The sequence below is a fragment of the Brassica oleracea genome, chromosome C4, assembly GCF_000695525.1.
Source record: "Brassica oleracea var. oleracea cultivar TO1000 chromosome C4, BOL, whole genome shotgun sequence".
In the NCBI taxonomy this organism is placed as follows: domain Eukaryota; kingdom Viridiplantae; phylum Streptophyta; class Magnoliopsida; order Brassicales; family Brassicaceae; genus Brassica; species Brassica oleracea.
The window spans coordinates 27,830,072-27,844,220 of NC_027751.1; the positions used below are offsets into that span (position 1 = coordinate 27,830,072).

Sequence of the window (14,149 nt, forward strand, 5' to 3'; positions counted from 1 at the left end):
TTCTAAAGGCTTAATATGTAGCCAGAATACGTTTTCAGCAAAACAGAATTACTTTTTGATAATTGGGAAGAGTTCAAACCGGGCTAGCATTTCTTTAGATCCAAGACTAACCGTTGCTAGCATCTTATGACATTGGCATAAACCATCATAATTTTTTCATCGAAATCAAACTAAACGCACAACAGAGCTAACTTCTAAAGTTCTAATGCTACCAACAATCAAACGTAGTTGGTAAAACATAAACTTTTACTAAATGAATATGGAGATGAATGTATGAAGTAATGATCTTAATTCACTTAAACGGCATACGAACCGTAAATGAAACTTTTATCTAGCAAACGACAAAAATAAGAGTCAGGGCCAGCCAAAACAAAAGTACGAATTTGTATTGCTTATTGTATAGAATGCAGAAACATGGAGGAATCCAATGACCAGGGCAGGCTCATCACCGTTAGAGGTTTTAGAGCAAGAAAAAAAAAATTTACCTTCTAAAATTTATATACGTTTAAAATATTTTTAAAATTTAATTAGTAATATTTTGTATATTTTGTAATGAAAATAAAACTATATACATATTAAATAATTTTGGACCCTTTTCAATTTTATTTATTATATTTATAATTATATATATATATAAAAATATAGATTTATAAAAAAATTAGATACCTTAATTAGTATTATATGGGGGGACACGTGTTTGGATCTGGGGCGGTTGCACCGTTTTTCCCCCAATGAGCCGGCCTGCCAATGACTTGTATTCTTCTTCTACTATTTTGTATCATACAACCACACACACACACAATGTACCACTAAAAACAATATTTCCGTTCAGAAAAATAATACAACGAGGATTATTTAAATTTCATTTTTTTTCTTTCAATAAAATATTTTATTACGCAGAACCGTTATCTTCACACGTGTGGGATTCAAAACGGGAAGGTATGTCTTGCGTGATTTTCCATGGACCCCACCCGTATATTTTTGTAGCACAGTGCCATGTGTGCGTCTCTCTACTGCATTTTTTTTTTCTTTCTTCTTTGTATAGTCATCAATCCTAACCGAGTAAAATTTTAAAAAATGTAGAAAATGTAGAAAAAGCAGAGGAAAGAAGAAGACAACGGAACAACAAGAAGAGACCAATAAATCTCTGTCTCTCTCCCCTCCTCTTCAATGTTATTTCTTTCTCTCTCTAGAAATTTCCCTTTCCCAGTAGTGCATACCCTCTGCTTTTACTAGTCTTGTCTTCATTTTCCTTTTATTTATTAGACTTTGATTAAAACGAGGACGAACTAAAAGAGAGAAGACGTGACTCTCCTTACTCATTAAGGACGGAGATCTTCTCGCCTGGATAATAGGACTCTTCTTCTCATCCATGAAACTGCTTCTGAGTGTTACTTTTTTGAAGATCTAAGGTGTGTATTGTCAGATCTAAACTTTTATCATTAGATACATCGCATAACCGCTTAGATTTTGAGCATTGTTTAGGCTTTGTTTTCTCCAACTCGCATGTCTATGGATTTACTTTAATTTTTCCTTTCTCTCTGTCGTTTTCTGTTTTTGGTATCTCTCGTTGTTTTTTTTCAAAAAAAAAATTAAAATTTTTGAAGAAAAAAATGGTTTAAACTCTCAACAAAGTGAACTGGAAGATGATTTTTTAAAATATATGTTGGGTTGATTCATGATTTTGTGCCGTTAGATTCTGTCTCGGAGATGCTGACGAGGTTGTTGTGTATGATCTAGAAAATGCGAGATGCTATATTCGAGTATTTTTTTGTAATATTCATTTATTTTTATTTTTCTGCGTTTCTCGCTTTTTTGAATACTTTAATTCTCTTACAATGGTGTTCTTGTTTCAGATCTAGTGTTTTGAAGTGGAGCAAGTACCAATAGTCTCTGTAAGTATCAATCTTTATTGCTATCTTTAGCTAATGAATCTTACTCATTTTGATACTTTTGTGTAGTGTCTTTCTCGAAGCAAACATGATGCAGAGACCACCTCCCGAAGACTTCTCCTTAAAGGAGACAAGACCCCACCTCGGCGGCGGCAAACTCACCGGCGACAAACTCACCAGCACCTACGACCTCGTCGAGCAAATGCAGTACCTCTACGTCCGCGTCGTCAAAGCCAAGGAGCTCCCCGGCAAAGACCTAACCGGTAGCTGCGACCCTTACGTCGAAGTCAAGCTCGGAAACTACAAAGGCACCACGCGTCACTTCGAGAAGAAGTCCAACCCCGAGTGGAACCAAGTCTTCGCCTTCTCCAAAGACAGGATCCAAGCCTCGTTCCTCGAAGCCACGGTTAAAGACAAGGACGTCGTGAAAGACGATTTGATCGGTCGCGTCGTGTTTGATTTGAACGAGGTGCCTAAGAGAGTTCCCCCTGATAGCCCCTTAGCGCCTCAGTGGTATAGACTCGAGGGCACTAAAGGAGAGAAAGTGAGAGGAGAGCTTATGCTTGCTGTTTGGTTCGGTACTCAAGCTGATGAAGCCTTCCCTGAAGCTTGGCACTCGGACGCTGCGACAGTGAGCGGAACCGACGCTCTTGCTAACATACGCTCAAAAGTCTATCTCTCCCCCAAGCTCTGGTACCTGAGAGTTAACGTCATCGAGGCTCAAGATCTGATCCCAAGCGATAAAGGGAGGTACCCTGAGGTTTACGTGAAGGCTATAGTGGGAAACCAAGCGTTACGGACTAGAGTCTCCCAGAGCAGGACTATTAACCCAATGTGGAACGAGGATCTGATGTTCGTAGCGGCTGAGCCTTTCGAGGAGCCTTTGATTTTAAGTGTTGAAGACAGAGTTGCTCCGAACAAAGACGAGGTTCTAGGGAGATGCGCGATCCCGTTGCAGCATTTAGATAAGAGGTTTGACCACAGGCCGGTGAACAGCAGGTGGTTTAACTTAGAGAAGCATATCATGGTGGACGGGGAGAAGAAGGAGATCAAGTTCGCGAGCAGGATCCACATGAGGATATGCTTGGAAGGAGGGTACCATGTCCTCGACGAGTCTACGCATTACAGTAGCGATCTTAGACCGACGGCTAAGCAGCTCTGGAAGCCTAACATCGGCGTGTTGGAGCTCGGGATACTTAACGCCACTGGCTTGATGCCTATGAAGAATAAAGACGGGAGGGGGACGACGGATGCGTACTGTGTGGCGAAGTATGGTCAGAAGTGGATTCGAACTCGGACTATTATAGACAGCTTTACGCCGAGGTGGAACGAGCAGTACACGTGGGAGGTTTTTGATCCGTGTACTGTAATTACCGTTGGGGTTTTTGATAACTGCCATCTCCATGGAGGTGGTGAGAAGAACGGTGGAGGAGGGAAAGATTCAAGAATCGGGAAGGTGAGGATCCGTCTCTCTACTCTGGAGACGGATCGTGTCTACACGCATTCGTATCCTCTCCTGGTGCTGCATCCAAACGGAGTCAAGAAGATGGGAGAGATTCATTTGGCTGTGAGGTTCACTTGCTCGTCGCTGCTCAACATGATGTATATGTACTCGGTGCCTCTCTTGCCTAAAATGCATTACATCCATCCTTTAACGGTTAGCCAGCTTGATAACCTGAGGCACCAAGCGACTCAGATTGTGTCGATGAGGCTGACTAGAGCAGAGCCGCCGCTGAGGAAGGAGGTGGTTGAGTACATGCTTGATGTTGGGTCCCACATGTGGAGTATGAGGAGAAGCAAAGCGAATTTTTTCAGGATCATGGGTGTTTTGAGTGGGTTGATAGCAGTGGGGAAGTGGTTTGAACAGATCTGTAACTGGAAGAATCCGATCACAACGGTCTTGATCCATCTCTTGTTCATCATCCTTGTTGTCTACCCTGAGCTAATCTTGCCAACCGTCTTCCTTTACCTTTTCCTTATCGGTGTATGGTACTACCGTTGGAGACCGAGGCATCCTCCCCACATGGACACGCGTCTCTCACACGCTGACTCAGCTCACCCGGACGAGCTTGACGAGGAGTTTGACACTTTTCCCACTTCCCGACCGTCTGATATCGTCAGGATGAGGTATGATAGGTTGAGGAGTATTGCTGGGAGGATTCAGACGGTGGTTGGTGATCTCGCAACTCAGGGAGAGAGGCTTCAGTCTTTGCTGAGCTGGCGTGATCCTCGTGCAACGGCGCTGTTTGTGTTGTTCTGTTTGATTGCGGCTGTTGTTCTGTATGTGACGCCTTTTCAGGTTGTGGCGCTTCTGGTTGGAATCTATGTTCTGAGACATCCGAGGTTTAGGTACAGGCTGCCGTCGGTTCCTCTCAATTTCTTCAGGAGGCTTCCTGCAAGAACTGATTGCATGCTCTGAGGTCAAAGAAACAGCTGCATTCTCTTTAGTTCGGATTGTCCGTTTCGGACTTGTTAATTTGTTTCTTATTTTAAAGTCATGTTGACTCCTTTGCTTGTTGATGATTCTGATGTTGTTTTTTTTTTTACATTATCAAGACTTTTGTTTGAAATTAGTAAATTAGTATTTGTGTGGCTTTGATGTTCTCTGCTCTGGTTAGTTTGTCTTCACATTTCATAGTCTTACAAGTTTGGTTGCAGACACAGTAGTTAACAAGCATTGACACATATGGTCTTAAGCTGAATAAGGAATAACAAGCACTAGATACGTTAACATAATGTTAGCTATGTATACAATCTATGGGATAGCAAAATACTGGGTACCCCAAAATACTATATGCAACTTGTAAATGGAAAACGAATGGTTAGAATCACTTAAGAAAAAAAAGATTATTTTATTTCACAAATCATTTGATGGGAGAGAAATAATTGAAGGGAGCTTAATGGGCCCAGAGTTGTTTATGGGCCACGTGATAAATGGGAAATACGTTATGGAAGAGAGAGAGAATCTTTTGGTAGCTTTACTGGGTTTCATTCGCGTAGGTTTCACGCTATCCATTGACTTTTTCTTTACGCCTTTTCTTCTTTTAATTATTTTTTTAAAAATAATTATCGACGGTCAATTCATTAGAGAGAGCAAAGGACGAGAAGGACATTCATTCACCGCGAAATCTGGACCGTACGATGCTCCGATTACACTTTAACAAAGGGGGCAAATCCGTAACTTCACTTCTTCATCTTCCCCCAATCCCTCTCGAGTTATATAGAGCAGAGAGAGAGAGAGAGAGAGAGAGAGAGAGAGCGTTAGATTTGAGAGCAGTTAAAGAAAGAGAGTGAGAAACAGAGATTGTTGAGAGAGAGATAGAGAGATGGCTAGCGGAATCGCTCGTGGTCGTTTGGCGGAGGAGAGGAAATCGTGGAGGAAGAATCATCCTCATGTATGTGTTTTCTTCTATATACTTCTCCAATTTCAAATTTTGATCCTTGGGCATGTGTTTATTGGTCTCTGATTGTGTTTATCGAAGGTGAAATTAGGGTTTTGTGGCGAAGCCGGAGACTGGGCCTGATGGGTCTGTGAATCTAATGGTGTGGCATTGCACTATTCCTGGTAAAGCCGGTGTAAGTATACAATCATGTATCAATTTATCTTTTGCCTCTGCTTATGTGCGTCAGCTATTTGTGAAATTAGGGTTTTTGAATTTTCTTATGGGGATTCTTTATCATTTGCTTTTATGTCTTCAAAGTTCGAAGCTTTCACCAGTTAGGGATTCATGTTCGAATTTTTCTTATATGCTTTATTCTCTTGCTTACTCATATAACTATGGAAGGTTATATTTTGTGAGAGTAGCTGTGTGGTATCTTTACTTGTGATGATATGAACTGGTGCATAAAATAAAAATGTGTTCTTGGAGATGTTTTTGAATTTGAACTCTGGTGTGCAGCTTACTTAGCTTTTCGTCCTGGTTCATTGCTAATAAGAGTTTCTTATACATGATAATTGCTAAGTGCTAACTGATTGCAAAGTTGGATTCTTCCCATTATTCTTTGTGATTGTTAGTAGAAAAAGTAGCTGTCATCTCACTGTTTACCTTCACATGTGGTGTTCCGAATTGTTGCTTTAAAAATCTTGGCTAGAAAATGACATATATTTGAATCTGAACTCTGCTGTCTAATCTTTCATTCGTAATTTGTGGCTGTTTTTATATCTTGAATATGGTTGGTTAATAAGAGTATTTGCTCTGTTATAATTCTGGAACCATTATTCATGAGGAATTTACTTGACACTACAGATTCTTCCCATTGCCTGTAGAAAGAGTAGCTGTCATCTCACTGTTCATCTTCACCTGTGATGTTCTGAATTCTTGCTTAAACGTCTTAGTTTAGAAAATGACTTTGGATATGAACTCTGCAGTCTAACGTTACATATATAATTTGTGGATTTTTGATATCTGGAACATGGTTTGTTAATAAGAGTAGTTGCTATTATGATTCTTGAACCTCCAACTCTAATTCATAAGGAATTTACTTTGACACTACAGACTGATTGGGAAGGTGGATTTTTTCCATTAACGATGCACTTCAGCGAGGACTATCCAAGCAAGCCTCCCAAATGCAAATTCCCACAAGGCTTTTTCCACCCTAATGTCTATCCATCAGGAACTGTCTGTCTCTCAATCCTCAACGAGGATTCTGTAAGTCTTTTTCTGCTTCTTTCTGTGCATTTCTCATCAATCTTCACTTTCCTCAACCTCTCTGTTCTTGGATTGGTTATGTTGATAGGGATGGAGACCAGCCATCACTGTGAAGCAGATTCTTGTCGGTATCCAGGATTTACTTGACACCCCTAATCCCGCTGACCCTGCTCAAACTGATGGTTATCATCTCTTCATCCAGGTACAGTCTCAGCAAACAACGCTTATTATGATGGCATAGTTTCTGAAACATTGAAACCAAAGTGATTTTGATGAGATTCATTTGGATGGAAAAATATGCAGGATGCAGTTGAGTACAAGAAAAGGGTCAAGCTTCAGTATAAGCAGTATCCTCCCATTGTCTAAAAACGTCAGAAGTGAACACCAAAACTGATGACAAACCTATGAATTTTTTGTGTTCTTTGTGATTGTGTTTAATTGTAATCGGGTGATTAAAAAACTCCTCATTTTGGCACCTTTGAGACACTACTAGAATCCCTTTTATTTCCAGAAAACAGAAGTTATCTTTTTCTCTATGTTAACTGTTAATATTCTTGGTACTTACGTATTCAGTTGGGGTCTGCTTGTGTTTATACACATTACCTATCTTCTCTAGTTCAGTTTCTGTTATTTTCCATGTTCTAACGAAGTCAAATGTGATTGATCTTTATTCTCAAGATCTTTTTAGCTGGAAATGTGGAATATATCTCTGATAACTTGTTACCTATCTCTCCATTGCAGGTCGGATTTCTTGTGTTGGCCATCAAAAGTTCATTTCCACTCTGTTCAATTGCTTATGTGTTAAATGTTATTCCAGGGATAAATGCCTAAAAGTGACGACTACTAACATAATGTGTGAACTAGGGATAGAGATTTTTAAACGAACCGAACCTTTAAACCCGACTCATAACATAATGTGCGAACTAGGGCTGGATTTTTTAACGGAATTTTGCCCAACCAAACCGAACCGAAAATTTTGGTTTTCGGATAGTTTTTCGGAAGTTCGGTTTGGTAATATAAAAAAAATTCGATTTTCGGTTCGGTAATCAGTTATTTCAGTTCAAATAGTACTAATCTTAACTGCAAGTCCGAACAGAACTAACTGAACTAACCGAAATCCGAAACATAATAACCGAACTAACTAAAATTAACCAATTTTTTCGAATTTTATTCAATATAAACTGAAAATTTAATGACTGTAAAACCGAAAAATTTGGTAATTCTTTTTTGAAACTGAACTAACCGAGAAGGGAAGTTTTAGCTAAACGGAACTATCCGAACCCGCATGCCTAGTGTGAACTATCCGAACCCGCATGCCCAGTGTGAACTATCAGACGTTCAGAACTATATGATTACTCAATCTCACCAACCACTGCCGTTAATAGCGCCTCTTAAATTGGCTTATTTGGGCCGAATTATGGGCCCTTGTATTGAGCCGGAGTCTTGTTTAAAATACCAAACCCATTCTATACAGTGATGAGTTACGTTGTTGTATTTCTCTCGTTCATTTTTTAGCATTTTCGCTGATGTAAAATCAAAAAGTCCATTGTATCCAGCGTGAAGTTATAGTTTTTAACTTTTTATTGTAGAGTAGTACAAATCCATTGTTACTTTTAAATATAGCAGTATTACGACTGTATTTATGACCCAACAAAAAAAGTGTCGTGTTACTTTTTTCTAAAACTGTCAAAGCACTGCAGTCAGTGTACCACAGAAAGGACTCTGGCAAGCAATGAATAAGCTGGGGCCATCAAGATGTCTTGTTTTCACGGCCCATTTATATACAATACATGATTTGCCGTGCAGTGAGACCCACCATTCGAGAAAGGGGGATTATTCTGAACCTCATGTGGGCCCAAACTTTATCACAAGTCGATTTTGAGTTCTTATCTTATGGGCCTATATTGTTTGGTCCCTGTCTTCTGGACCCATCGTATGTTCCTGTCGATACACGTCAATATCTAAAATTTTTTTCTAGTTTTTTTTTTTTTTTTGGTATGAATGTTAAATTTTATACCATTTTAAATTTTAGACAGAAATTACAAAGATAACTAGTAGCGGAGAAAGAAAAACAACTAAACAACACCAAAATACAAAAGAAAAACACACTGAAATGCAGAAATACCACAACTAATACAAATCCTGAATAACAGAACAACGCACATTGTCTAGGATCGCCATGAACCAACAGCAGGAGTCTCATTGTTGTGGTTGCTAAGTTACCGCGAGTTTACAGAGAATTGGCCAGCCCTCATAACCACTCCGCTCCTACAGCTTCGTAACGAACACGCCTTTGATAACCTGCTAAATTAGTACACACAACTACCATATCCTACGACGGCTCAAACAGATGCATTCGGAGTGAAGGTCCCGGCCCGGTCGAAACCGGAGGTCCGGATAAAGGTGAAGTTGTATGCCTCTACCCCACCGATCTAGCCAAAACCTTTGCCGCACAGTTAGCTAATCTGTGCTACCGCATGAAACATTCACTCATCTGTTGAGTACCACCGCAAAAAACAGAGCTGCTGCTCACACTAAACGCAGATTGACTGTTACGCTTCTTCTTGATGTGATCAAGTCTAGCACATCTACAAGTCACTGCTCTTATTCGGAAGGGGCGTGAAAAGTTGAGTTTGCCACACCATCGGACTTGCCCAAAGAAGAAGAAGCTTCATACCCGTGATTAATGCCACTGCGCAGAGCACTTCCTCACGAACAGAGAAGCAAGTGTGACGCCACTAGCTACCCGCACACGCCTAGATAGCCACACACACCACTGCAACACTGTAGATCTCCTCTTTGTACACAGTCAGCATAGAGTAATAAGAGACAGTAAAACCCAAACGCCCGCTCTCAAACCAATGCTTCATAGTCCAGATCCAGAACAGAGGTTGAACGAAGGAACAAAACGCCACTTCCCCAGCCAAGCTCCAACATCCGGCTGACCAACGATAGTCTCCGCACTAACACACCCCGAGAATCCACTAAACCGCTCAAGCTACACCAGAGAACTAACCAGACTGGCCAACGCAGGGATAACTTATAGATACAGTCCTCACGTACCTCGTCACCACCTGCTCGAGGCCAGATCTGGGAAAAAAAACTCCAGATCTGAGTCGGAAAGAGAAGATCTCCCGTAACCGAGCCAAACGCCTTTGACCCCTACCTCTGCCTCGCCGAATCACCACCAAACTAACTACATAGAACTCCTAACGCGAACAGCGGTGCAAGGAGAAAGTCTGTAGCAGGGATGCGAGCATATCAACAGAGAGAGAGAGAGAAGATGAGAAGCGAAGAATAAAGGAAAAACACATGGGAGGCCGGCGGCGGATCCGCCGACCACCGTCTGCAATTAGAGTTCGAAGGCTTAGTTTTAGGAGAAGAAAAGAGAGAGAGGAAAAGTCCTTAACTAATATCAAAATTTTCTTCTAGTTATCAGTTTTAAAACTTGTTATTGCATTATACGTTCCAATTCTAATCGGCTACTCCACATTTTTTTCTAAATTGTAAATATCATTAATCAAAATGAAGATTCGGTTACAACCAAATCGCAACCAGATTTTGCTTTACAGCCAATTTAAATCTTTAGAGCTGCAAAAAATTTAAAAAAACTCTAAAGACTCAGTGAAATTAACTCAAAGCTTACCAACAATGGTGTACTTTGAAATCAATAGACAATTATAGGACAGGAAACATCAATATTAAAACTCCCTAACCAACCGCTTCTTGACAACTAGCGTTAACCGGACCGTCAAGAGAATAGCAATAGGCAAGCTCAGTCAAGCACTCACCGAGGTGGCTCAAGCAGGCATCGATAGAGGCGGCTGGCTCCCGCTCCGGAGCTCCACTGGAGGAGGAATAAGCTGACAAACATGCCCAATCTAACACAGCAGAAAAACTAAAATGAAGACCTGATGCAACGTCGGGGGAAGTGAAGAGCAAAAGTTACGGTCAAGCGCAGCCGGTAAATGCAGCTCCCCATCCGGCTACACGACACAAAGGATGCGGCGGAGACATCAAGGAGACAAAATAGTTTCTGTGGGAACTTGGAAGAAGGGAAGTGAAGCACGGAAGGAGAGTGAATCTCCCTAAAATCTAGCGTCTGAACCGAAAATAGAGGCTTCGCCTTGGGAGCAGTTGACGTCGCCATAGGGTTGTCCTCAAACCCTTAGGAGTCGACATCGAGAGCAGCAAGGAGAGCCCACCAATCTTCTACAGGCACGCTAGGTTGACGGCTCACGACCTAAGGAACAGAGGTCCTCAGAGCGGTGAACTTTGGCACCGTCGTTACTCCAAAACGGAGAAGAGAAGCTCTGACGAGACCTTTAGAAAACGAGTCCAGCAAGACGCACGGGTACAAGCCGTGTCGATGAGGGGAGGCGGAGGCAGAGACGCTTCACCATCCTTTCCGGCTAGGGCGAGATCAGATCTGACACAGACCTGCTCCAATTGAAAGCAGAGACCAAAAATCTAAAGGCTCCTTAAGCTCCTTGAAGAGACCTACTCCTCGCCGATGCTCCAGAGAGGCTACACACGCATGTAACACTCGATTAGATTCACATCGTAGTGAAAATCCAGCAGCACCAAACAGAGAGGAGGAGGAAAAGGCAAGGAGGCTAAGGGGGAGGCTCGAACAAGTGACAAACGGGGGTGGCGACCGGAGCTAGGTAGCTTCCGGCCACTGGACACCAGAACGCGGCAGCTTGAACTTAGGGTTTAAGAGGGTTTGGGGGGGGAGACTCTAGAGAGAAAAGTTTCTCTCTCTCTCGTTTTTTAAGTTTACTACGCATTTTATCATCAGTTTATTTTAATTAACTTTGTTTTTAGCTGAAAGGAATTTAGGCTCGGGTTGAAAAAGAATATAAGGATCTGACTCGGATTCTAGTCTCTTTTGTGGTCCAAAACCATCATCTACAAATACTTGAAAGTTGAAACATAGCTTTCTACTTAACGCATCAAAACCAACTCATGCGCTTAACTATTCTATATCAACAAATTATTAACAAATGATGCTAACTTTTTTTACAGTTATGTTTTTCTAATTGACTAGGTGAAAATATGTTTTACGTCCGCTGTCCGCAGTAAACTCACACATATAAATGTTTACAATTGAAAAAACTCTCGTACAAACACTAAGGGTCTAACTGGTGACCAAGAAATGAAAATAAATAATGTATTCTTTACTATTCCTAATTTTTTTTTCCATTTATAAGGAATAGTTTTTCATTTTCATTTCTTCCCATTCCTTTTATTTCACAGGAATATAGAACAAATTTGTTCCTCGCTACAATTAATAAAGAATAATCTTTCTTTTCATTTCTCTGTATTTTTTTCCAACTCATTCTTAATGTTCCTATAATGGTAACTTAGACCCTAAGAATAAAAAAAATCAGCATTAATGTTATTAGTTGTTACAACTACTTGATAATTATAATTATGTGAATCGGCTTCTAATAAATACTCCCTCCGTTTTATAATGTAATTAGTTTTGGCTAAAAGCAAAAAGATTAAGAAAATTATTATGTTTTAAAAAATACTAGATTCTGACCCGTCCTTGAAAGGGCAGATATATTTTTTGTTTTACTTTATTTTTAGAAATTTAATTTTCATATTTGTATGTTTTTGTAATGATATTTGAGTTTTTTTTTGTAATCATACGTGTTAAATTTTTTAAATTATTATTAGTAAGAGGTTTTGATAAATGTAATGATAATTTTATTATTATTTGTATATATTTGTAAACAGTTATTAATGATTTTTTTTTTAAAATAACAAAGTATAGCTACAATTTTTTTTGATTTTCCCATAGTAATTAAATAAATAAAATTATATGTTTTCATTAAGTTTTCATTATTTGATTTCATATATAATTATAATAATGTTATAATTACACATAATAATTTGTCATTAAATTAAATATGGATTTTTTAAATTTTGATCCAGTATAAATGAAAAGGGCCACATGAGTTGTTAAAAACCAATTGTATTTATCTAAAAATCGTGACATATCAAAGCCTAAGGCCAAAATTCTGATCATTTCCCGAGGAAATTCGAAATTGAGATTAGTAAGATAGATTTGGTTAGGTGGAAAATAGGAGTTGCTATCTTCGTAGTCCTTAAAAATAGGACATTAGTGGTTATAGAACTGATTGTTATTTGGATGCCGTGTTATTTAAAGGAGTTGCTATATAGTTCTTAAAAGTAAGACTTTATTGGTTATGGAACTACTTTGTTATTTAGATGCCGTATAATTTAAAGTCATATAAGCAGTTATGTATTGATACCGTATTATTTTAAATTGGATTGAACTAATATCAATCGGACATGTTCCTAATTTAATAGTATTGATTGTATAATAAATACGTTAGATATAACTTAACCAATCAAAAATAAGTCTATTTAATTTGATTGGTCACACTATATTCAATAAATGTAAAAATTACCTAGAAATATAAAAACTACTTACATTTTGAAACAAAATTTTTTTTCTAAAACGATTTACAATATGAAACAGATGGAGTATATATTATGTTGCAGAAGCTGGTCGCATGAGTTACCAACTTACCATAATTGCAACTATATATGTTGAGTACGTCATGAGATGGGAACAGTATTGTATGGCTCAATAGGCACCACCGGTCACCACACTGTACTTAGTAGTATCTCAAATTCCATGTGAAGCAACTTTATGAATTTTGAGATGTAGGTTGAGGTTTTTAAGTGACAATCCATTGATTTCATCTTTTTGATTAGACATAACCTAGAAAGTATCTTTGCAAATTAAATGATCAAGTTAATGCTGAAAAAGTTAATCTTAGGTACACATTAATGCATATGAAAGTAGTGTTTCAATCTTAAAGGAAAAATAAAGTAAATAAAAATTCTTAAAGGTACACAGTCTACTACAGTGAAGAGAAAATCAGCTGAGTCCAACGAAATTATTACGTGAACAATGATTGGTGGAAGTGTTTTGATCTGCATCACTCGTTAGTCGTCATCATATAACATATCAAATTGTGTCACTATCGTTCGTTGTGCCATACATGTACGACCAGTCCTACGTGTGTAAACGTATACCGTAAAACATATTAACAATTATAGATATTTTTTTCTTAAAATGAATTTTATAGATATCTTCTTCGTACATTTTTTTTTGTTAAATGATTTTCTTAACCGAAATAAACCTAAAACTTACAAGGAAATCGAATAGGGATCAGACAAAAGTTAACATAAAACTTCTTCGAACTTTTGGTTTGGGAGCTAAAGTGCGTCCATGATGTTTATTTGATGCGCTTAATCATATTCAAAACACAGCTGTGGACATTCTTACAATCTTACTAATTTAGAGACTACTAGACACTGATCCGCGCACCATAAATAATGTATTTGTAATATTTGATGTATTATATTCACCAAGTAAATAATATTTTTGGCATCTTAAACCATCTATTTATGATGAATATTTGATATCATATACAAAATTGAACAAATAGACGTAACTAGAGAATTGTAGACGATATATAAAAACAATGGTTATTAATGTAAAATATGAAGAAATATTATATCATGACTTAGTATGGCATAAAAGATTATAAATTAGTTATACAT

The 14,149-nt window shown here is 38.7% G+C and overlaps 2 protein-coding genes across 3 annotated transcripts; both read left to right on the top strand.

The window, feature by feature from the left end:
- The first annotated feature begins 1,012 nt into the window (after positions 1-1,012).
- Positions 1,013-4,495, top strand: LOC106339296 (protein QUIRKY-like). Of its 2 annotated transcripts, XM_013778083.1 has the most exons (3): positions 1,013-1,412; positions 1,857-1,895; positions 1,962-4,495. In XM_013778083.1, exon 3 carries the CDS (start codon positions 1,981-1,983, stop codon positions 4,309-4,311), a length of 2,331 nt encoding a protein of 776 aa, XP_013633537.1. In that variant the 5' UTR covers positions 1,013-1,412; positions 1,857-1,895; positions 1,962-1,980; the 3' UTR covers positions 4,312-4,495. The 2 variants fall into 2 exon arrangements, with proteins under 2 accessions (XP_013633537.1, XP_013633538.1); XM_013778084.1 differs by lacking the exon at positions 1,857-1,895 and having other exon boundaries at positions 1,097-1,412.
- A 618-nt stretch (positions 4,496-5,113) lies between these two features.
- LOC106339302 (SUMO-conjugating enzyme SCE1-like) lies at positions 5,114-7,156 on the top strand. The gene is made up of 5 exons (XM_013778092.1): positions 5,114-5,287; positions 5,385-5,468; positions 6,389-6,541; positions 6,630-6,743; positions 6,845-7,156. The coding sequence occupies exons 1-5, from the start codon at positions 5,219-5,221 to the stop codon at positions 6,905-6,907; spliced, it is 483 nt and encodes a 160-aa protein (XP_013633546.1). The 5' UTR covers positions 5,114-5,218; the 3' UTR covers positions 6,908-7,156.
- The last annotated feature ends 6,993 nt before the right edge of the window (positions 7,157-14,149 follow it).